Below are 25,799 nucleotides of genomic sequence, written 5' to 3'. Positions count from 1 at the left end.
TAAATATTCCTTTAAAAAAAAAACACAGACATACTCTAGAAGATTTGGGTTATTTCTCCCATCTCATATATTCCTTTCCGGTATCCCTTTTTATTCCCTACTTCTCTTCCTTTAGGCATCCAGATGTGTGTGGTCTCTATCCCTTTTCCTGAATTGCCAGTGTTACTTCAGGTAACAAGAACGGCCAGAAGCAGCCCTTTTTCACCACTGCAAAGCCTTTGTTGACCTGCTTAGGCACTCCTAGATCAAACTTGGGATTTGGAGACAAGATTCAAAGATGAACATAGGGAGCCATATGTATACTAAACATGAGGAAGAACATAGGGGGCCGTATGTATACTAAACATGAGGAAACATGATTGCAGGGGGAGGAGTCCTAAGCCTCCCTTAGGATTTTTAGTACCCTGTTAGTAAAGTGCTTTGCTAAGTATAAGTCAATGGTACGTTCCTCTCGGCCATCCTGGGAGGTAGAAATTCCCTACTCAGAACCACAGTAGACTGTTCTTACTTGTCTGTGTATACATTGTCTATTCTGTGGGCTACTTATGACAAGATAGATTCCAGCATGTTTTTTTTTTTTTTGGAGAGGTTTTTGCTATAGGGCGCGTGCGCTCGCCAGACAGACAGAGAGAGACAGAGAGATAGAAAGCGAGAAATCACCCCCCAGGGGGGATGGCCACGCTGCATTCCCTTCTCCTCCATTCTCCTCTCGGGATTTTGGGCACGCACGCACATGCACCCGGCATGAGTTTTAAGCCACCGGGTCCGGGACGTGAACCGCGGTCGACTACATGGGAGTCCAGCGACATAGCCATTACGCTAACTGCTGGTTCCCAAATTCCAGCATGATTTTTTCATGTCACCTAGGATGCTTATAGATAGTATTTCCCCCACTTATCTCTTAGTACTACTGAAAGGAAATCAGTTTTGATATTTTTGTAGATTCAGCTGACATTTAGGAAAGTTAATTGTCTTAGGTAAGTCTGTAATAATCTAAAATATAAATCAGTAGATTATTCTCATCACTGCCTTCCTCTTTTTCTAGAATTAGTCAATGGTTGCTTCTGGTTATTGACTGGTAGCATCAGGAAAAATCGTTTGGATTTAGGAGATTCTATATTTGATCTTTGTTAAAAGTGAAACATTTGTTAGGCGTGAAGCTCTGTTGAAAACTGAAATATTGTCCAAGGGTTCCAGGTGCATGAAGAGAAAGCATTAAGAAGTATCCAAGAAATAGAAAATTCGGTATCTACCCTGTGAATAGGAATAGTTGGTTCAGTCGGGGAGATGTGCTGTTCTTGAAAGCTGTGTATGGCCTGGAAGAGCAGTTTACTTTAACGGTACCCCAGTGCATCAGTGAGAGCCACCATGCATTTTATTACAGCAGCATCACTGTTACTCACGTAACACTAACATCATAAAGGTGTTTGAGAAGGGGCTAACAGTGGATCTGAAAATCATTCACTTATTTCTGTTAAGTAGGTACTGGCAGAAAATGTGAGCTAATTGGATTAGATAAGATCATTGAAAAGTTGGAGGGAAAGTCTAGTTAGTTAAGGTACAAAAGACAAATGTTCCTTCTCTCCAAATAGGAAGCCTAACTTGGAAAGTGCTTGTACTCTGTATGCTGGATTAAGGGATGGATCAATTATTTGCAATTTATAAAAGGATGCAGAGGCACAAGTATAATGTATCTACCGTGGTTGAGACATTGAACTATAACACGTGAATATTAGTGCCATTCTAAATGAAAATGTAGCGAGAATGCTTTCTCTTACGGCAACTTTTGAAGATATATCACGCAGTTTCTTAAAACCTGTAGGAATTTTTTGTTTGTCTATTTGTTTACTGTTTATATCTCCCTTTTTAGTCTCTCCACCATTTCCTCTGTTCAGGAAGCTTTCACTCTGTATTAGTTGTATGTGTTTGACATCATCATTGCCCTGGGCTCCTGTGTAGAGGAGAAATTATTCATTGCCTTCCGAGGTGGAGTTAGGATGTGGCAGGACTGTCATTTCTGCCTATTTGTGAAAAGGCTGGGCTCTTACTGCAGTCTTTACACTGAAGCTCTGGCGACATTGCTAAGTATTAGAGGGAGAGGCTGACTTTCTGCTACAAATCAGGAAAGATGCTTGCTCCCCTGGGTTCCTCCATTCTTCCTCAAAGTGAAAAATCTTTAGCCCTTTTCCCAAGGGAATAGAAGATCAAATTTTAATGAATATTATTTGGTTTAGAGATAACCAAGCAGTCTATCTGCTGTGGTTCCCTCCAACCTTTAGTTTTACTGAGTTACAACTTACTACTAGGTCACTGCAGCAGGTGTTTTCAGAGTCCTATTTTATCTTGTAGCCTTTAACAGGGAAGATCTAGATTTGATGTCTGAGTCTTATCACCGGGATGATACAGTACTAGTCAAGGAGAGTCAAAGATAAAGTGGGGGGGTAGGGGTGGGGATAGGAGGTGCTGGATGGTTGCTGAGCAATAGCAGCACACTCTGCAGAGCTGATCCACCCTGGAGAGTTCTGGGTTTGTGTTTGGAGACCCCTCTGAGTATGCCAGCAAATGCATTCCATAATCATGGCTGGCCAAAGCTAGGGGTGGATCATGGCATCCAGACCATGTTGAGGATGCTGTCTGTATGTCTCTCCCTCTCTTACTCATGAAAAAGATAGATAAAAAGAGGATGATGTTTCCACCCTCACAGTCTAGTGAGAGAAATAGACCTATAAGTATATCATTAAAGTATGGTTGATGTGAGCACAGGGCAAGTACTCCATTCTGTGTGCATGAGAAACTACATATCACAGAAAGAGAAGTGGGTTAGGAGAGGCTTCTGAGAGAAGGTGATCTCTGATCTAGGTTCTGAAGTGTGGAAAAGGAATTTCTTGAGCAGGTAATTGGGCCACAGATTCCAGGCTAAAGAATCAGAGATCCCAGCCCTTTCTTCGGAGACAGTAAAAACCAGTTGTTTTAACAGTACATTGGGCATGGTGGCACTCGCCCTGTGACAAAAACTATCAGATGCTGAAGGAAGAGTATATTGTTATCACACGGTTATAAGAACTGCATGATCCTCCTCTTCTTTATTAATAAACTCAGTTGTGTATATAACTTATTAAATTAGAACTGCCGAACCTTTTTCCAAAATGATTATACCATTTTGCATCCCACCAGCAGAGTGTAAGTTCTAATTGCTTCACATCTTCACCAGTATTTGGTCATCAGTCTTTTTAAGTTTAGCATTCTAGTGGATGTGTGGTGGCATCTCATTGTGGTTTTAATTTTCCTGATGGTGAATGATTTTGAGCACTTTTTCATGTGTTTGTTGGTTATTGGTCCTTTATTCTTTGCTAAGTGGTCAGTTCATTTGGTAATCTTTGTATCGAACTGTTTATCTTATTATTGAATTTCAATGTCATTTTTAAAAAATTTTGGATATAAACTCCTTGTCAAATTTACAATTGCAAATATTTTCTCTTTGTTCATTGCTTCCCTATTTGTTTTCTTTACCATGTATTTTAATTAAAAAAAAATCTAATTATCAAGAAGCTTTGTTTGTCTTATATGGTTATTAGTATTTGTATCCAGTTTAATAAAATCATTGCCTACCTCAAGGTCAGAAATGTATTTCCCTGTTTCTTCTAGAAATTGTATAGTTTTCGTTTTTATATTTAGGTCTAACAATTCATCTGAAGCTAATTTGTTTATTCAGTGCAAGGGAGGGGTTACTTTTTTTTTTTTCTTTTTTGCCTGTTTAGTTGTTTCAACACATTTGCTGAAAAGTCTTTCTCTTCCTCTTTAAATTACTTTGTCGCTTTTGTCAAAATGAATTAACCAACTGTATGGGCTTATTTCTGTTTGTTCTCTTCCATTGATCTCTTTGTCTATCCTTAGGACAGTATCATACTGTTTTTATTTATTTATTCATTTATTTATTTATTTTTGAGAGGTTTCGCTATAGGGCGCGTGCGCTCGCCAGACAGACAGAGAGAGACATAGAGACAGAAAGTGAGAAATCACCCCCCAGGGGGGATGGTCATGCCGCAATCCCTTCTCCTCCATCCTCCTCTCGGGATCTTGGGCACGCATGCACATGCGCCCGGTGTGAGTTCCAAGCCACCGGGTCTGGGACACGAACCGCGGTCGACTACGTGGGAATCCAGCGACATAGCCATTACGCCAACTGCTGGTTCCCAGTATCATACTGTTTTTTGATTACTATAGCTTTGTAGTTGAAATCAGGTAATACCCCATCTTCTCTTTTTCAGTATTGTTTCAATTAGTTCAGATCCCTTGCATTTCCATGTAATTTTTTTTAAAGGATTATTTAATTTTTTTGATTAGAGAGGAAGTGAGAAAGCAGGCTGCCAGGTCTGGGACTCAAACTATGATAAGCCATTTGGGAGTCCTGCGCCTTAACCCCCATGCCACCTGACGGCCCACTTTATGTAAACTTCAGAATCTAGTTTTATAATCGAGCCAGCACCGTAGCACAGATTCCGCGTGGCCAGCTGTGGTTGCATTCTGAACCTGGTGGCTGGAAACATGCCTGGCATATGTGCAGGAGTGCTCCAAATCCTGATGGGACGGAAAACTGGAGGAAAGGGATTGCTGTGAGATCACGCCCCGTTGAGAGGGTTTTCCTTCTCATTCTCTGGCAAATGCATGTGCCCTCTGATACCACCATCACCACCAATAACAACCAAAATTTTGTAATCAGTAATTTTTTCTTGTTATTTAAAAAACCAGCCCAGATTATAGTTAGCAATTACAAATTTATTGGTCAATTTAGAGAGGATTTTTAGTATTTTTTTAAATGTTTTTATTTATTTTTTCCATGAATGACAAAAATAGGGGTGGGAGAGAGAGAGAGAACCCTTGATAGAGTCTTGAAGCCACAAACCAACCCCAGCTTTAGCTAGCCCTGGATCATGGGTATACATGTGTCCAGTGTACTCAGGGCGGTTCCCAGATGTGAATCTAGAACCTTTCCATTTGGATCAGCCTTGCAGAACGTTGCGTTCTGCCCCTCTGTTCTGCCTAGCCAAATTTAGAGAGAATTTTAAAATCTACTTTTGACACTGTTGAATCATCTAATCCATGAACCCATGTCATAGCTCAGCATTTACTTTGTTTTCTCTCAGCAGTGTCCTGTAGATGCCAGTACAGAGGTCTGATGTAGTGTGATTCCTTTTTGAGGGGAAGAAAGTGCTACCCCTCAATCGTACCTGTAGTTCTGTGTGGGTAAAGGATTGATGACTGCTGTTGTACATTTGTATGTATACACACACACACACACAGTTTGTACCTGTATTTCTTGATTTCCTACAATGATCACATATCAATTTTGTAGTAAGAGAACAAAATAAGTGGGACCAGCAGATGGTGTAATGGTTACACCGCTGGACACACAGGAAGTCGATTGCAGTTTGAGTCCTGGATCCTGCTTAAAACTCATACTGGGAATGCGTGTGTGTGCGCGTGCCCAAAATCCTGAGAGGAGAATGGAGAAGAAGGGATTGTGGCATGGCCATCCCCCACGGGAGGGGGGGTGATTTTTTGCTTTTTGTCTCTCCCCTATAGCAAAAATCTCTCTCCAAAAATGATTGATTGATTGATTGATTGATTGATAGATAGATAGATAGATAGGAACTAGTGCATTAGACTGTGTTCCATTGTTTTGTTGTTGATTCATGATTATTAATTTTTGACTAGGCCCAAATGCAGCTTTTTCTTACTTTTGGTTTGTATATAGATATATGGAAAGATACTTAGTAAATGATCTCTAGCGATGTCATTCAAACATTACTATAATCTGCTTTGTTATAGGCATTAAAATATATAGGAAACAAAGTAAGAAGGCAAAGGATGTGGGGGGGTGGCCCGAAGAAAACCAAAATAGAAGAAGCGAGAGAGCTCCTGGCTTCTACTATTCTGACCCATGTCCCGGTAAGTGACGCCTCTGCAGCTCTGAATAATCATGACTGTGGGGTCTGCGGATTCTTAAGCGGTTTCTTAAAAGAGAATTTAAAGAGGGCTCTACTGTCCCACGCAAATGACCTTCCATTATGAGCAGCTGATTTGTATGCAGAACATGTTAGCTGTACCATCACCGCCATGTTTATCTCTCATGGTTCTTTCAGCCTTTGACAGATATTTTATATTCACATATATGTTTGTGTTGCTACTAGATTTCATGGTTTCAAAGGACAGGGCTGACATCTTACATGTTTGAAAATCTGTTAAAACAAGTTTACAGTGTCTTGCTCATACTGTTTTATTGTAGTAAAATATAGATAATGTGAAGTTTGCCGTTCTGAGTGTACAGTCTTCTGGCATTAAGTACATTCACATTATTGTGCAACCACCACAATGGTAAGATACATTTTGGAATGCTTGCTGGATGAATCTTCTGTACCTTGAAATTTAGAGTTCACATTATCTAACCTCCTTCACTTACAGTGAAGATAATCTGATCCAGAAGAGCCTTGTCACCTAGTTGGTTAGTGGTTCAATAGAGGGCTAGAACTTCCTTCTGACCCTTGAACTAATGCATAATCTTACATTTTTGTTAATTTATCATTAAGCAGAGATCAGACATGTTGGCGGGAGTCTGCCCCCACCCCCATTTAATGTATATGATCTTCTTTCTAAATGATTATGTTTTTATTTGTTAGACTGTCTTGCTAACCAAATATAGTCATGCCTCAGATAACGACAGGACTACATTCAGAGAAATGTGTTGTTAGATACTTTCTTTGTTATACAAACATTAGAGTGTACTTATACAGACCCAGAAAGGATAGCCTACTACACATGCAGGTTATGTGATAGACAATTTCTCCTAGGCCACATGCCTCTGTGGTATGTTCCTGTTCAATACTGTAGGCAGGTGGATCACAGTGGACCACTGCATTGGTCCTTGTCTTGGTACCCTGGCCTCTCAGTTCCTTGGGAACCATGATTCTCAGAGAGTATTCCCTGGACTGGAAGAAGCATCAGTATTACCATTAAAAATATTTGCACTCTACCCTGGAAATACTGAATCAGAGATTCTGGGGCAAGGTCCAGTGACTTGTGTTTTAACAAGCCCTTTAAGTGATTTAATGCATACAGTCAGTCTTCTGTGGTTCTGCATCCAGGATTTCAAATAACTACTGATGGAAAAAAATTTTTAAAAAAAGTCAACTTGTACTGAACATATACAGATTTTCTTCTTCCCTAAGCAATACGTGTAGTTACTATTTATATAGCATTTACATTGTGTTATATATTATAAGTAATCTAGAGATGATTGAATACTGGAGGATGTGGGTAGGTTATATGCACGTGATACACCATTAAGGGACTTGAGCATCCACAGGTTTTTGTATCTGAGGGAATCCTGGAACCAATTCCCTGAAGATACTGAGCTACCTTTGACTGAAGTTTGACGGTTAGACTCCAGGAACTAGGAAAAGATCTCCAGAGTTCTGGTGACAACAGTGCTGTTTCAGTGTTCCAAGTCACTTGTTAGTCTTCTTTCTCTCCCTCTCTCAGATAATCCACAAGTTAACTTACCACAAAGGAATATTTGAACTACTATTGCCATTTTATCAAGAAGTGATGTCACCATTGGATTAGAGGGTTCTCACTTTCTATGAATCTGGGAATAGGCTGAAAAACTGTAGTATTAACTTATTATTTCAATTTAGATCTAGAGTTTTTTTTTTTAACTTAATTGTGGTTGAAAAAGAGAGTGAAATGAGTTAGAATATATGAATTAGAATATACTAATGTTTTTACTAATAAGCAAGGTGAATATACCAATTAGAATATACCAATATTCTCATTAACAAGAAAGGTAAATACAAAGAGAAGAATTGGTTGTTTAATGTAACTTTCTACATTAAGATCAGAAAAATCAAGAGTAAATTAGGTATACCTAAATGGAAGACCATGTGGCTTTGTAAGCATCAATCAAGAATGTTGACTATTTAGCTGTCCAGGTACTAGGAGCACGCCTGCACACGGACGTCTTATTTTTCAGACCACCAGGGTTAGCCACATGGGATTGAGCCCCCAGTGCACAGCCTTTAACCCCTGGGCAACAGGGCCAATCCAAGAGGCATTTCCTTTTAAAGACCTTTAGTATATAATTGTTCATGGGTACTATTGTAGATGACAGAGCAGCTTGTACCACATTCCAAACACGTTTCTTTTACCATATCCCACAGTTCTCAGTCATAGAGAATAAATTTACCTAGAGCTAGAAGAAATAAAATTTCCTTTGAAGGAAATGAAATTTTCGAAACACATATGAAAATATAGCACCCTATTATTTAAAGCAACAATAAAATGTGTCAAGGAGTATGCTTGCTGCTGTTCTCTTAAACCAGTATTTGATCAATTATTGGCATAGTGATAAGCAATAAAAAAAAGATCTTATTGGTATTTAACTTAATGGTAAGTTAAGTGAAAAAGGAAATTTTATGGGACCAGCAGGTGGTATGGTGGTTAAGCCGCTGGACATTCTCACATGGCCGACTAGGGTTCAAGTCCTGAATCTGGTGGCTTGCTTTCTCACTTCCTCTCTTCTCTCACTGTCACCCTGTCTCTCTCTGTCAAATTAAAAAATGAATGAATGAATAAATAAAATAAATAATTATTTTTTAAAAAGGAAATTTTATGATAGCATGTATCTTCTATGGAAAAGTCTATGAAATATTCCTTGGAGTTAGCAGAAGCTGAGGCCACATTCTCATTTACCTTTTACCTTTGTGAAAAGGATCTACCTAAGATTTTAGCTAACCAATGTGATTATTTTCTCAGTTGTAATTCAATTTTCTAATTGCACTAGATTCATTCATACAGATTTCAGGGTTTGTACTATAGAAAATTGAACATTTACAGCAAATTCACCCGTTAATCTGCTCATTCATTCAACAGGTATTTGTGTGCCTGGCTATATTTTAGTACTGTTCTTGGTATCGCTACATAACAAGCAATCAAGCAATTCCAAAATTTAATGGCTTAACGTAACTTTATCTGTCATGATTCTGCAGTTTGACTAGAATTAACCTGAGGTAGGGGAGAAAATTCTCATTTTAGGTCTCTCCTAAGGCTGCAGACAGATATAGCTGAGTCATCTGAAGGTCCAAGTGGACTGGACATCCCATGGCCTCTTCACTTGCACTGTGGCTCCTCAGTGCTTTTGCATGTAGCGTCTCTCTTCAGCAGTGTCCTGGACTTTGCGCATGGCACCTCCGGGCTCTGAGAGAGTGAGAATTGCTGGTTTACATAAAGGCTAGGCCTGAAATAGGCTTGGCACAATTTCTGCTGTATTCTTTGGGTCAGACTAATCTAAAGGGGATGAAAGACTCTACCTATACTTTTCTTTTTTGTTATAGGGCATGTGTGCTCAGCAGAGAAGGTAAGAAAACACCCCTCCAGAGGGGACGGCCAGACTTCTCTTCCAATCTGCCCTTGGGATCTTAGGCATTTGTACATATGTACACATCCAACGTGTATCCCAGGCTGCTGGGTCCATGGTTTTCTAACTGCAGTGAGCCGCATGGGACCCATCCTTAACCACCACGCTACCGTCTGGCCCTCTACCTCTGTCTCAAGTGTTGCCACATTGGGTTTTTTGTTTTTTGTTTTTTTTACTTTAGGCACTTTGAGTTTTAGTGCTCATTTTCTCAAAAACTGTCTCTAATTTCTGAATTTCAGGTTAAAGAATTCAATTTCCGAGCCAAATGTATCTATACTGCAGTGATGGTGCGGAGGGTAATCCTGGCCCAAGGAGATAATAAGGTTGACGACAGAGACTACTATGGTAACAAGCGACTGGAACTGGCAGGACAGGTGGGTAATCATTTATGCCAGAAGTCTAACGACGAGTGATATCCATTTTAGGCAGGTAGAAGAGGTGTTTAATAGGCTACAGGCTCTTTGTATGAAGCATAATCATGTTGTTATCTTGTGGACTTAGGAATTTCTTTAGATGTGGAAGTTCTGTCTTACTTTAAGTCTGTTTATAGCGTGTACTCCTATCTTTTGTTGAGATATTTACTTTCATTCCCTGTGATGTAGTAAGTGAAGTGTAACTTTAAGGATTATCATTTATTCAGTTAATAACTATTAAACACCTGTTACATTCTAGGCACAGCTCCTAATAAACAAGTAAACACTCCCCTGGCAGTTTTGGTGACACAGTAAAAGTAGGTTAGTGAGGATGTCTCTGATCTCATTTTTATTTATTTATTATTTTGGTGGGGGGAGGTTTTTGCTATAAGGCGTGTGTGCTTGCCAGAAAGACAGAGAGAGACAGAGATAGAAAGCGAGAAATCACCCTCTCCCCCCCGCCCCAGGGAGGATGGTCATGCTGCAATCCCTTCTCCTCCATTCTCCTCTCGGGATCTGAGGCACACACGCACACGTGCCTGGCATGAGTTTAAGCCACCACGTCCGGGACTCAACCGTGGTCAACTACATGGGAATCCAGCGACAGCCATTATGCCAACTATCGGTCCCTCTGATCTTATTTTAAAACTTAGCCGATAAATGATAATCTTGTTTTGAGAGTGTATTCCTTTCAACTAGGTAAGCAAGTGCCTAAAAAAGGCACCTTGGAAATGTTTCAACATTTCAGTCAGAATTTACCTTTGAATCAAAGGGTGAAATATAAATCTGGTGGCTATTGATACTTTCGTTTTTCTTTGGTTTTTAAGTTCCTGGGCATGGTTTTCTCTATTGCTTAGGGTTTACTAAATTCTTAAATCTATAAGCATATGCCTTTCACCACATATAAGAACATTTCAGGTTTTACTCTTTTTTGTATTATTCTTTTTCGTCTTTCCTCCTGAGTCTAGTTTTACTATTAGGCTTTTTGACATTTAAGTTCTGTTAATTTTTTTATTTTTTTTCTCTTCAGAATGGATTCTTTCTGTTTATATATTTATTTATTTTAATTTGCTCTAGGGGTGTGAGCTTGCTGGAGAGAGGTGGGAAGGTGTTGGGGAGCCAGGGAGTGAGAAAGAACCTGCCCCCCAGGAGGGAGGATAGTCATGCTACAATCTCTTTTCCATTCTCCTCTCAGGATTTTGTGCATGTGCTTACACAGCCTGGTGTGTTTTTCCAGTCATTGAGCCCAGGACCCAAACTGCAGTTGGCCATGTGGGGTCCAGCCACCTTAGCCACCACACTCCCTAGCTATGCCTGTTTATTATCCATTTTTTCCTTTTTTCTTTTTTAAGAATTATTTTTTTATTTAACTCCATTTGTGATTATTATTTTTTTAATTTGACCAGAGAAAGACAGAGAGAAAGGGGAAGTGAGAAAGTGACCTGCCAGGTCTGAACTCAGACCGCAGTCGGCCACGTGGGGTCCAGCTCCTTTACCCAGCACGCCGCCGGCCTGCCCTACATTTATCCACTTTTAAGTTTATTTACTCTTATGTCATCTCAAATATGCTGTTATATTTACCCAGTCAAAGTTTTAGTTTCCATTTGTAATTTTCAGTTGTAGAAATATCATTTGGGTCTTTTTTCTTGGAGAGGTTTTTGCTATAGAGCGCATGCGCTCGTCAGAAAGACAGAGATAGAGAGATAGAAAGTGAGAAATCACCCCCCAGGGGGATGGACACACCGCAATGCCTTCTCCTCCATTCTCCTCTCGGGATCTTAGGCATGCACGCACAAGCGCCCGGCATGAGTTTAAGCCATTGGGTCCGGGACTCGAACCGTGGTCAACTATATGGGAGTTCAGCAACACAGCCATTACGCTAACTGCTGGTCCCTGGATCATTTTTTATACCTTCTGTTTTTCTACTGAAATTCCTTGTTTATTTATCACAACTATACTATTATTTAATAACTGCTTTAAAATTTTTATCTGTTAATTCTAATATCTCAGTCATTTTGGAGTTATTCTCTTGATTTGGGGTCATTTTTTTTTCCTCCTTGTATCTAATAATCCTAGATTGTATCCTGATGGACATTATAAACGATGAATTGAGGAGACTCCGGATTCTGTCTTTTCCTCTGAAGAGTGTTCAGTGTTTATATGCTTTAAAGCAGTGAATTTAGCTCAAACATCTGAATCCTGTGGCCTTTCAGCACATAGCAGATGAAATATCTGTTTAGTTCTTTCAGTCATAACTAGGCTGCTTGGAATCTCAGGGGTCAGTTGAAGATCTGGGCAGAGTTTAAATGTGGAATTTGGAATTTCCTTACTAAGCTGTTGGGATAGCTCAAATCTCTCCCCCCCCTCATTCTTCAATACAGTAAGATACAGTTTCTCAAGTTTTGGCCTTCTGCTGTTACAGGGACCAGCCTGCTCTTAGATGAAAAAACCTTATAATGAGAAACTCACTTAGAACATTCTGTTTTGATAGACCTTCCTTTAACTTTCTCCAGTACATTTCAGGTAGTAATTTTATCTAATATTTTGTCCAGTTTGTATAGTTGAATCTCATTGCTCGCTGAGTCTATATTTGCAAGTTTGTAAATTTATTTGTAACCCCAAATCAGTACTTAGGGCAGTTTAGGTAGGTATTATTTGCAGGCATGTGCGGAACATCAAAAAAAAAAAATAGTCACTGTACATTCATTTTCTCACCTGAATCTAACAAAGCAAATCTAACAATGCTCCTTCTTATTTCAGCTCTCAAAATGTAAATAAGTGGGGTTTTTTTTGTTATTTTGGTTTGTGTTTTTCTGACTAATGGTGTTAAATTTATCTTTTCTTGTGCTTTTTGGCCATATGTATATCTTCTTTGGAGAAATGTTTATTCGAGACCTTGGGTTGTGGGACTAGCAGATGGAATAATGGTTACGTTGTGGGACTCCCATGTAATTGACCATGGTTCGAGTCCTGGACCTGCTAGGATTGTGGCATGCCCATACCCCCCAGAGGATGATTTCTCCTTTTCTATTTCTGTCTCTCTGGAGAGCACATGTGTCTCTCTCTCTAAAAAAAAAAAAAAGTGACCAGCAGATGGTGTAAATTTTTTTTTTCATTGTTGAGTTGTAGGAGTTCTTTATATATTCAAGATATATCAAAATACATTATCAGATATGTGATTTGGAAATACCTTCTTTTCTGTTGTAGGTTATCTTTGTACTTTCTTGAGAATATTCTTTGATCCACAAAGTCCAATTTGTCTATTTTTTTTTTTAATCTCCTATTGCCTATGCTTTTGGTGTTGTATCCGTGAAATTGTAGCCAAATCCAGTGTCACAAAGATTCTGCCAGTATTCTGTTCTAGGAGTTTTTTAGTTTTAGCTCTTAAGTTTAGGTCTTTAGAGTAAGAATTTTGTTAGATGCACAATTCTAGATTGATATTTATTATCTCTCACCATTTGAATCCAGGCTTTGTCATTTGCTAATGTTTTGTTTCGATTTCCTTTTTGCTTTTGTTTTTTTGCTGTAGGGCACATGAACTCGCTGGAAAGAGACAGAGAGAGAGAAAGCAAGAAACCACCCCTTCCCGGGTGTATGCCTTGCCACAGTCTCTTCTCCATTTTCCTCCTGGGAGTTTGGGGGCACATACACACATGTGTGTCATGTTCCTCAAGCCACAGGGTCTGAGCCTTAAACTGCAGAGTTGATCATGTGGAATCCAGCAGCCTTAACCACTATGCCACTGGGTGGTCCTTGTATTTTTATTTCAACTTAGGCAATTTTTTTTTTTCCCTGGCTATAAAATGGGGTTAAAACTCTTACCTTAAAGGACAGTTAGAGGGTTAAATTAGTGATGTTTATAGCACTTTGACTTGCACAGAGTTTAATTCTAATTTCTTTGTCAGTAGTCTCTTATTTCTCTAAGTATTTTTAAGATGTTCTTTTAGCTATTGTTTTGCAGTATCTTTGTGATATGGTTTGGTATACTTTTTATTTATTTTTCTTGATACATGTGTGTTTCTGCTATCCACAGATTAATGTCTTTAGTTCAGAAAAATTCTCAGCTATTTTCTCTTCAGATGTTGTCTATCTTCCCTTCTGTCTGCTCTCACTTTTAGTTGCCAGTTATACATGTTTTAGATCTTCTCATTTTTTTCTCCATATCTTAACCTTTTTTTCTCTTTTCTCTATCATCTTTGTTCTTTTACATGCATTTTGTATACTGCTATTCTAATGTAACTCCTAGTTTATTGTCCATTCATCCAAGTTTAATCCATTGAGCTTTTTGTTGTTTACATTTTAGAAATTCTTTTTCATGTCCTTGTGGGTTTATTTTATTTTAACTTTACATTTTATGATAAAAATCCTTAAACTTTCAGAAATGTTGGAAGAATGATTTTATGTCATTTTTTGTTCCATTATTTACATAGTTATTTTTATTCTACATTTAATACTATATTTTAGTGACTCTAATATGCCATCAGTGATAAGATGTGCCACTACTTTTATTACCACTAAGAAAGAAAACAACATGACCAGTTGAATTATGCCACAGGGCTGAGATATCAGAAATTATAAGATGCATCCTGGGATGCAAAAGTTAATTCTAATATCGAATGTTCAAAAGCTGCTGTGGTTGTTACTTTTGAAGACTGTCACTCCTGGTAGCTTGGTTCTTTTATGAGTTCAATGATCTTTGTTTTTGAACTCAGATGAACTCATATTTAATTGATTTTAGATCCTGGGGGTATGAACTAGAGATATTTTCTTTCAGGACTAGCAGATAGCGTAATGGCTACATCGCTGGACTCCATGTAATCTACTGCAGTTTGAATCCTGGTCCCAGTGGCTTAAACTCATGCTGGGCGTGTGCCCAAGATCCCGAGAGGAGAATGGAGGAGGAAGGATTGTGGGATGGCCATCCCCTGGGAAGTGATTTCTCGCTTTCTGTCTCTCTTTCTGGTTAGCGCATGTGCCCTATAGCGAAACCCTCTCCAAAAAAAAAAAAGATATTTTCTTTCAGGGAGTTACGTATTTTCTTTCTCAGGGAGCAGGCAATAGTGCTGGCCAGGGGCTTTACCATCTTACAAGGTCCTGAACACTATATGAAAGTTGGAAGTTCACATCTTTCACCTTGTCACCGAACCCAGATGGTCTCTGGATCACTAAGCTGCAGTCAGAATTCTCAGGGCAACCCCACCGTTTGGGTTTTCTTATTGCTCCATGCTCCTTACCTTGGCCTTGCCTTATTTTCGAATACTATGATTCTTGGACTATGGGGCTAGTTGGGGAAGGGGAAGTTCCTTGGAATATTCATATTTTTCCTGTACCACATGTAAAGCATGTTTTTTTCCCCCAGAATCTCATTATATTATAGCCATCAGACTTCAAAAATCTAACCAAGTACACTGCAAATAGATGTCCCTTCATTTTTACAGTAGACTTGAAGGTTTATGAGGACAGAGACTGTGTCTTTCTTATTCGTCTTTGTAAACTGAGCAACTAATGTGATACCACAGGTATGGTAGGTGCTCATCACATGTTTGTTGAAATAACAGCTAGTTATATGTTCTAAAATAGTTTGCTTTAAAGCCCCTTGGAATTCCGATATTTTTTGCTTCATTTACTATCTTAGTCAGTAGCTGCGTCGTCTACCCATTCAGGAAAGCCAGTGACCTCTGTATCATATGGACTCCTTCTGTTCCTTCACACTACGCATCAGATTAGCCACCATATCCTATTCTTCACTTCCCAAATGCACCAACATGGCCTGCTGTCATGTCTCCCTCTCAGCCTCACCCCAACTCCATTCCTCTTCTCCAGTGCTAAAATTTGTTTAAGACATAAATATAATTTCACTCCTATGTTTAAGCTACTTGAATGACTCCCTGTTCGTGACAGAGCGTGGTCACCACAGACATGATATGGTTGATGGAAAGATGCTAACACACAAAGTTTGATGAAGTATCTTTTTTTTTTTTTTTTTTTTTGAGAGGTTTTTGCTAGCTGGAAAGACAGACAGAGAGACAGAAAGTGAGAAATCACCCCCCGGGGGGATGACCACACCGCAATCCCTTCTCCTCCATTCTCCTCTCGGGATCTTGGGCACACAGGCACAAGCGCCTGGTGTGAGTTTAAGCCGCCAGGCCTGGGACGCGAACCGAGGCCGACTACGTGAGCGTCCAGCGACATAGCCATTATGCTAACTGCTGGTCTCAATGATGAAGTATCTTTAAGCATCAGCCAAACCACCTTTCAGCAATTTGGCGTCTATGTTGGTGGTCCTCCTTATGAAACCCAGTCTGTAGAGTTGTCCCAGCAGGATGGTGGAGTGGTGATGAGAAGAGGATGTCAAGTGTCTTTGATAATTGAGGGCATGGTGAGGTGGGGAGCTGTTCTGTAAAGTAGCGGTGTGCTCCCAGTCGGAGGTGCTACTTCCCGATTCCCTTGGAATTCCCCTAGAAGACCTGTGCCTGTGAATGACACCACCCGGCCTAGAGTGAGCTCATGAAGCCCAACACCTTTTTTTTTGCTATTCTCATGGTTATTTTTTGTTTTACCAATTTAAACATTTAATCCTTTTAAGAAAACATAATTTTAAGAAAACATAACACAATGTTACGATTTAAAAAAAATAACACGTTAATAGTAAACATAGTAAATTAAGCATTAGAAAATAGGTACATTAAAATAAAGTCATTATATGGGGCCAGCAGGTGGCATGGCAGTTATCAACACTGGACTCCCACATGGCTGACCACAGTTCGATTCCCAGACCTGGCAGCTAGCTTTCTCACTTTCTCTCTCTCTCTCTCTCTCTCGCCCGCCCTCCCTACCTCCCTCACTACTCTGTCCCTCTCTGGTCAAGTTAAAAATAAACAGATAAATAAAATTAAATAAAATAATAATTTTTTTTTTTAGAGGTTTTTGCTATAAGGCGTGTGCACTTGCCAGAAAGACAGAGAGAGACAGAGAGACAGAAAGCGAGAAATCGCCCCCCAGAGGGGATGGCCACACCGCAATCCCTTCTCCTCCGTTCTCCTCTAGGGATCTTAAACTCACGCACCCGGCGTGAGTTTAATCCACCGGGTCCGGGACTCGAACCACGGTTGACTACGTGGGAATCCAGCGACATAGCCATTATGCTAACTGCTGGTCCCCAATAAAATAATTCTTAAAAAAAAAATGTCATTATACATAATAAACTTTTCTTTTAAAATGTAGTCACATAGTAAAAAGAATTTCAAACAGCTACCAAAAAAAAGGTTTACAATGAAAAGTAAGTTTCTTCTTCCACAAACCCTCCTTTCTGTCTTTTTCCCAGTTCCCCTATCCAGAGGGAACTCTGGGAATACATAATATTTTTTGTTAACTGATTGTTAATTATTACACCAATCATAAAGTATGGAGATGAGTAAGACTTATTTTCTTTCTTTTTTTTGTTTTTGTTTTTAATTTTTGCCAGAGGACCCATACACTTGCCAGAGAGAGAGAGACATAGAGACAGAAAGCGAGAAATCACCCCCCAGGGGGGATGGTCACGCCGCAATCCCTTCTCCTCCATTCTCCTCTCGGGATCTTGGGCATGCACACACACGCGCCCGGCGTGAGTTTTAAGCCACCGGGTCCGGGACACGAACCGCGGTCGACTATGTGGAAGTCCAGCGACATAGCCATTACGCTAACTGCTGGTTCCCTCTTTTCTTTTTTAAAAAGAATTATTTTATTTTACTTTATTTATTTATTTATTTTAATTTGACCAGAGAGGAACAGAGAGAGAGAGATGGAAAGTGAGAAAGCAAGCCGCCAGGTCCAGGACTTGAACCACAGTTGGCCATGTGGGAGTCTGGCACTCGTACCACCACGCCACCTGCCAGCCCCACACAGTATTTTTACTAACTGCACTTTAAAGTTATGCTTTTGGTCTTGCAGACCATTCAGGCCTATGTGTGAATTTGTGCTAAATTGTGTGATACTTCCTTGGGGAACTTTTTCAGGGGCAAGTTTGGAGTCAGGTTTTGCAATTTTAGAAGAAATCATTTGAAGGGACAATTTGTCCTCATAGTTTGAAACATGTTTTCTTTTAGTTTATGAAAAATTTCATGCACACAGATGATATATAACATGTATGTATTAAGTCTTACAAAACAAATACTTAACATATAAATAATACGTATTAAGGATCAATTGCTTCAATTAAGTAAAGAATGAACATGGCACCAACACATTTGAATTGTCCATGCTCCTCTGATTCTTGGCTCCTTCTCCTGTCTGTCTGTTGTGGAGATTCTGGCCATGAGTCTGCCTGGTCACTGATACAAAGCAATCCCAGCCCATACCTGAGCATTTTACTGTAAGAGTAGATGAAGTTCAGGTCCATTTCCCAGGTGCATCCTTCAGCAGGCCTGAGCTTCATATAAAGGTTCAAAGATGCTTGAAGTATAAACTCTTAGAGTCTCATTGTTAAGACAGCTGTAATTTGAGCCTCTCTGGTTGAGGCAGAGAATTCGTTTCTCTGACTCCTTGCCTATCCCTGAAACTCCTCTTTGGAATTTATGAACAAAACTTGCTTTACAGAAGGACGTTGAGATTCTCTCACAAAGCTAGCAGCATCCTTGCTGACCTTTCTCTTACATACGTTTGCAGCCTTATCTCATGTCAAGGTGAGCTAATGTGTCTTCCCACACACTCCGAGATACTCTCATCACTCCATGCCTTTGAGTTATGCCTAATGCCTACCTTGCTCCCCCTCCCCATCTTCACTTCACTCTCCTGAACAAGACCAATGAGGCTCCTGTTTTCAAGAGTGTGCGTTTTACTAGGGGAGACAACGATGGTCAAGTAAACAGAACTAGATAATAATCCGTTTAGGTAGTTCTAAGTGTTTAAAGGAAAAACTTCACACGGGCCAAAATCAGAGTGTTGGGGTGTTGGTGAAATTGAAGGTGTTAGTTTGGTCAGGATGGTCAGGGAAGCCCTCTTTGAAACAGTGATATATTTTAAGCCAGGCTCTCATACTTACAAGCCAAGACTTAACCGAGAGAAGCCTGTCTCATATCATCTGGGCACCCGCGTTCCATCAGGAGACCCAAGCAAGTGCACATCTCCCAAAGCAAGAATGAGTGTAGGGACTGGAGGAGCTGAAGTACAGCCAGTGTGGCTCGAGGGAAGGAGGTGTGCAGGGCCGAGGCTGACATCAGAAGAGGTCTGTCATCCATGGAAAGGCATTTGGATTTAGTTTTACATGAGTGGGAACTGTCAGAGTTTTGTGTGTGTATGTGTCTTGTTTTTATTTATCATTATTATTATTATTATTATTTAAAATATGCTAGAGGACACATGCAGTCACCAGAGAAAGGCAGAGAAAGTGAGAAGGCAAGGTGCCAGGTCCAGGACTTGAACTGTGGTCCACCATGTGGGAGTCCAGCACCTTAACCCCTGCACCACCTGCTGGCCCGTTGAAGGGTTTTAATCAAGAGTGACATGATCTGATTTTTAGTTTAGAAGGATGTGAGTTGGAGACAGACTGAGTGGACTGGCTAAGAGGCTGTCGCAGTGTTCCAGGTGTGAGATGGTGCTGGCTGGGATGCAACAGCAGATGTCTTCACACTGAAATGTACAACTAGAATGAAGAGGTTATAGCAGTTTCAGTCCTTGGAAAAAGCTAGTGTCTGCACTGTTGGGGAAGCTGTTTGGTTGATGATTGATGTTCAGTGAGTAGGTTTTTAGAGTCACCTTCAAACTGACCACTGCACGAGAAGTGATCTCTGCTACCATCAATCCCGATTTTTACTGTTTTTTAATAGGGAAAAAAAGTCACGCTGTTAATTGAGTTTATTTTTAAATGCAGGTTGTTCAGAGGTATAAGGAATGGAGTAGGGAGGGGAGAAAGGAGAGACTATCCTGTTGCTTAAAAAATTAGAATTAAAAAGAGAGTTCCCAGGTGCAAGAAAACATAGCTTTATAAGCAATGTAAAGACATAAAAGGCATTGTGTTGGCAAAAATGTGTAAAAACAATAGCTGCTAATTTCACACCCCATGGGATGAGGGAGTATAAATGTGCTTCAGCTTTAGATAACAGAGTTGTCTCCACTGGCCAAGCAGGTTCCCAGAGCTTTCCCTCCGTCTTCCTGCCACCAGAGGGTTGGCAGGCCAGCCGCCAGTAGAGGTGTTAGCAAAACCTACCGATTTCAGGCTTAATCTTTTCACCTACCTTTTCTTTTTCGGTAATGTGTTCATTATTTGCTGAGCATTACTCTATTCTTTGTCTGCAAATTTTTTGTTTCTAATGCAGCTTGCTTTGTATGGGTGAGATATGGAATGGCACCCTGGGAAGCCAGGGATTTCCACCCTGTGACAAAAGAATGCCGTCCTGACTTCAGAGATTGCCTAATCCCAGCTGTTCTGATAATGTAATTAAGGCTGCCTAATGTCTTTAATTTTGCAACCAGTTTGTGTGAAAAGGAGAATTTGGCACTCTGAAGGCTTAAACACTAAATAGCAATCTCAAGACGCCTAATTAGAATTCTCTGACATTAAGCTAATTGGTGAAACTGTATTTCAGCAGCTTAACTTCTTTATTAATTTTTTTTAGCATTTTCATTGAAAATCAATTGATGAGCCGTCAGCATTTTTTCCTTAAATATGATTTGCTCTTCAGTGCTCCTGTCTCATGCAGGCTGAAAGGCCTCATATAGCAAAACAAGATACTGAATATTATCACTAGCATTCCATCCGTTTTAATCATTTTACTCTTGACCTACATAAGGTGGCTTATTATGGACTCGACCTTGCAGTTTTTCACTGCTCTACAAACTGGACAGCATGTTTCTCTTGAATTGAAATTTTAGGAGTTTTGACTATACTTTTACTTTTTACTTGTTTAGTATCAGGGACATTTCCCTGTGGCTGAGCCCAAGGGCTACAGTAAATTCAGCTGGGATCCAGAAAACTTTGTCATAATTTGAGACAAAAGTGTCTAAGTGTAAGCGACTAATTAAAATAGAGCTGAGCTTTTGTGGTAAGAGTATTTGATTCTGTTCAGGATGCTTATTCAAGTTCCTTTTGCCAGTTTCCACAGGAAGTTGCTGAAATGAGCTTCTTCATCCCCTCACCCCTCTGCACCTGCTTCCATTCCCATATTCTTTCTTTGCATGAGTGAAACTGCTGGGTCTGACTGTAAGAAAGGATTAAGCTCTCAGAGGAGGAAGTTTTCTTTTTAGAACACTTCTGACATGTTAAATTCGAGTCCGAGATCCCGGCTGTCCCACTTGGAAAGTGAATTTTAGTAGAAAAGTGGAAGGATGTGTCTAACTTAAGGGGAGAAAGAATAAAATTAAAATCCCACTGAGGAAACTTTCTTCAGCACTGTTAGGGGAGGCGACTTGTTTGCGCTGTGTGTCGTCTTCACTGTGAGTCAGAAAACTACCTATTGACTATAAACGATCACAAGCATAGTCAGTGTAGAGTGTGGAAGATCTTTAGCTTCAGAATGCTACTGAATCTCAGAATTCCTCTTTAAGTATTAAAAACAATTAGTGTACATATAATGCCCCCTATGTTCCTTTAATGGTTTGTTAGTTAAATTACAAATATAATGAGCTTTTTTTTCTTCCTTTATAAAGAAGTAATGCTTCCAAAGGGAAAAAAATGAATACAACTGATTTGCCGGGGAATTTAATGTTTGCAGTATCTGTTGTATTTGCTCATTGGAGAAGTATAAGTATGTCTGCTCTTTTGTACTTTTGACTTTGATTTTTCTGTGAACTTTGTATAACTGGTTTGGTTATCTGTGAGTGCATCATATGCAATCCCCAAACAGTGGCATTTCATTACACCTCACACCGTGGGTCAGGATTTCAGGCAGGACTCACTCTGTTGTTCGATTCTTCAGTCTCACGTGGTTTGATGGAGGCTAGCTGGCGGTACTCTGGAGGACAGTGGGGAGGCTGCAAGGCAGGGCCCAGCTAGGACTTGACCTTCCCAGTGCTGTGGCATCCAGGTGGCTCAGGACTCAAAAGAGTGTTTTCCATGATCAAGACAGACACTGCAATGACCTTAATGACCTAGACTTGAAAGTCACAGTGTCACTTATGCTTATTCTTTCTATTCATCAAGCATTCACAGATGTGGGTCAGTAGAGGGACCTGGACCACACCTCGCAGTATATACTACAGGGTCAGCCAGAGATTTGGGCAGGGTTTACATACATCATTTGGGCTTTCCTCCCTGGGGTTCTCACCTTTCTGGAAATTCCCCTGTACACTCCACTTACTCAAATCTAGTAGCTCACATCTTTTTCTTCTGATTCTTCAGTCCAGTAAGGCTGAGTCTTTCTGTGAGTTTTCACTTCTCAGTGTGGCCTGGACTTTCCTACTGGCGCGGCCTCCCTTTAGATAAAAAGCCTTCAAACGAGACCCAGCCACTACCTTTCACCCTTCTGTTTTCTCTTAAAGTGGATAGGGAAGGGTTTTATTCTTAGTATCATTATAAACTTAGAAATTTTCATGTTTTTGCTTAAATTTTTTAATTCTTATTTTCACTAAATAAAAGCTTGCTAGCTTTTGATTGAGACTGCATTTGAATTTATAGGTCAATTTGGGGAGAATTGACATTTAAATAATCCTTTGTCTTCCAGCCCATGAGCATGTGTACAACTCTCCTATTTAGATTTTCTTTCATTTCTGTCAGTAAGATTTTTTTAGAAACTTTTTTTAAGAATTATTTTATTTAACTTTATTCATTTATTTACTTATTTTAATTTGACCAGAGAGAGACAGAGAGAAAGTGAGAAAGCAAGCCACCAGGTCTGGGACTCGAACCATCGTCAGCCATGTGGGAGTCCAGCACCCTTAACCTCCACGCCACCTGCCAGCCCCCTGTCAGTAAGATTTTTAAATATAGTTGGTTTTTATTTATTGACCTTGTGTCTTTGCAGGCTTGCAGACCTATTTATTGTTTCTGGTAGGTGTTTTTTTGTTTGTTTGGTTTTTGGTTTTTGGGTTGTTATGTGGATGACTATGTTGTCTGTATTAAAGGCAGGTTTATTTCTTCCTTTTTGGTATATAATCTTTTATTTCTTTTATTGTCCCAATGAACTGAATGTAGTGGTGAGAACAGGCATCCTCTCCTTTTCCCCCATATTGTAAAGGAAAGCTTCCCATTTCCTGCCCTACTCTCTGGTGTCTGACCCCTGCTGTGTGTCTGTGTAGAATCCTTGGCCCACACAGGTTTCCTCTCTCAGGAAGAGATGGCTTTACTTCTCCTCCTCTTTCCTCTGGCATTGTACTGTTCCTGGAATCGGTGGTCGGAGGATTTGCTGGCCCTCTCCAGCAGAGACTGCTGGTGCTGCTTACCAGGAGCAAGGCTCGGGAACAGTGGGGAGTGAGTGGGGGATTGCTTCTTCCACCCTCAGGGGCAGCTTTCACCTCTACCCTTCTCTGAGTGCAGCTTACCTTTGCCTCTTGGGACTTTGCTGGGCAGGAGGGTTTCCTCGCCCTTGCTCAGTAATTGAAAGGTTTTATTTCATACGCAAGGGAGTCCCGGGAAGTAGACAGGACTTTGTTGCCTGTGTTCCGGCTGAGGGGTCTTCCTCAGGTCTTCTGCCTTTCTCCAGTCTTTCGTGAGCACAGACTCCTCTAGTGTTTGGGACTCTCGAGAACTCTAAACTTTCATGGTAGCCTACATTTGGCTTTTATGAAATCTTTAAAATTTTAACTCATTTCTTCTTTCACACCCTTGCTTTTCTTTAAAATTATGTCACCTAGTTGTGCCTTCCTAAATAGTCTTGGTTTGGAAACTCTACGTAAGTGGGAACCACACCCTAGTAGTTTGTTTAATTTTCAGTCATGATGTTATGGTTAGTTTATTTTTGGTTTGAGTTCATTGCTTTATATTGTTCCATTATGAGTATGCCACAGTTTGTCTAAGTATTCTTTGTATGGTTTGTAGGTTTCTGTTGTTACAAATAATGCCATTTGGGATATCCCATATGTGTATCTGGATGAGTTTAAACTCACATTCAGTAGGACAGGATTCTCACAGTGCCCTCCTCCCCCCAGCAGTTCTGGCATCTCTCAGGAATTTATCGGAAGTGCACGTTCTTGGGCTCATCCTAGACATGCCAAGTCAGAACCTGGGGGCTCGGGGGCGGGGGCAGCAGCCTGTGTTGCAGCAGTTCCTCCAGGTGATCACTGTGTTTGCTAAAATCAACAAGCATAAAAGCACTGCAGTAGGGGATACGCCTCAGAATGGCATAAAGGATAATGGCAGACTCGTTAGTGTATAGCTATTTACAGAATTAAACAGGTCTCTAGTCAGTATAATATACAAGTCTGACATTTGTCTAAGTGGAATGTCTCAGAATTCAGAAATTATATCATCTTTGCTCTTATTCTCAATATCTGGCACAGTTTAAAGCACATGGAATATTGTCAAATTGAATTTTAAGAAATATATATTTTGTTCATTTTTAAAAGGAATTGTTTATTTAATCTTTTTAGAATTATTTTATTTAACTTTATCCATTTATTTATTTTAATTTGACCAGAGAGGGACAGAGAGAGAGAGAGAGAGAAAGCAAGCCGCCAGATCTGGGACTTGAACCGCGGTCCGCCATGTGGAAGTCCAGAGCCTTTAACCAGCATGCCACCTGCTGGCCCCAATATATTTTGTTCATTTTTAAGTAATTTCCCACCTGGTTTTTCATTTTGTTGTTTGTGTTTTAAACAGGGTCTCACTGTGGACACCTCCTGCCGCAGTCTCCCAGTTAGAACCACAGGCATGCACCCCTGTGCCCGACTGTTTTTTTAGAGAGGGACTCACGGTGTTGCCCAGGCCAGCCTGGAACTTGTCCTCCTGCCTCAGCCTCCCCAAGTTGATGGGATTTTACAGGTTCATACCACTGTGCCTGGCCTTTATCTTGGACTGGGAATCAAACTTGGGCTTCCATGTGGTCCCAGCTTGTAGAGCACAGTGTGTTAGCATCATGTGCCACTATGGCTGGCTTTCAATCAAAGCCTTTATAGAGATGTGAAGTTTATTAAAGAAGCCTAGAGCAATGTCTTATCTGCTGTTAAGCTTTCTTTTGTTTTCCTAGTTACAGGGGAAAATGCAGGTACAATCAAACTTATTCCTGGACACTTCAAGGAACTGTGCATGAGTGTGCAAGGGCCTGCTTTCTCTCGCTCACATGCACACACAAGGCTATGTGCACACGTGCACATGCACACACACAGTACTTCCTTAGGATGTATCTTAGGAAACACTTGGTTTTTAATGAAAAGGCAACACAAACAAGTCTGGAAAGAAAACAAAACCTTTAGTGTCATTGATTGATTTATTGATAGAAAACAAAACCTTTAGTGTCATTGATTGATTTATTGATTGATTGATTGGAGAGTTTTTTCTATAGGGCGCGTGCACTCGCCAGAAAGACAGAGAGTGAGAGACAGAAAGAGAGAGAGAAAATGAGAAATCCCCCCCCCCCCACCAGGGGGATGGCCATGCTGCATTCCCTTCTCCTCTATTCTTCTCTTAGGATCTTGGGCACGCACGCACACACGTCTGGCGTGAGTAAGCCACTGGGTCCAGGACTTGAACCATGGTCAACAACATGGGAGTCCAGCAACATAGCCATTATGACATCCACTGGCCCCATGTCATATATTTATATTCTGTGAACAACTATGGTCCAAAAAGAGGTGGTCACAGTACAAAAAAGATACCTTGAGAGAAAGAGAGACCACATTCACATAGCTTTTATCACAGTATAGTCTTGTCATTATATTTTAATATCACTTATTGTTGTTAATCTCTTATTGTGCCTAACTTATAAGTTAAAGTTTGTTTGCTTCTTTTTTTATCTTTTTTTTGGGGGGGGGGGGGAGGGTTTTGTTATCGGGGGCCCAAACTT

General features: G+C 40.3%; 1 protein-coding gene across 2 annotated transcripts in view; it reads left to right on the top strand.

Annotated features, from left to right (window-relative positions):
- Positions 1–25,799, top strand: part of POLR3B (RNA polymerase III subunit B) — a 134,932-nt gene that overhangs the window by 34,294 nt on the left and 74,839 nt on the right. For both annotated transcript variants that reach the window (XM_006170360.3, XM_006170361.3), the window contains exons 11-12: positions 5,830–5,949; positions 9,712–9,846. In XM_006170360.3, the coding sequence (XP_006170422.1) occupies positions 5,830–5,949; positions 9,712–9,846 (255 nt within the window). The remainder of the gene's footprint in view (positions 1–5,829; positions 5,950–9,711; positions 9,847–25,799) is intronic.

This window comes from Tupaia chinensis, unplaced genomic scaffold (genome assembly GCF_000334495.1).
Source record: "Tupaia chinensis unplaced genomic scaffold, TupChi_1.0 Scaffold148234_1, whole genome shotgun sequence".
Taxonomy (NCBI): Eukaryota; Metazoa; Chordata; class Mammalia; order Scandentia; family Tupaiidae; genus Tupaia; species Tupaia belangeri.
Note: the sequence above shows the minus strand (reverse complement) of the source record. Positions and strands in the feature narration are given on the sequence as shown.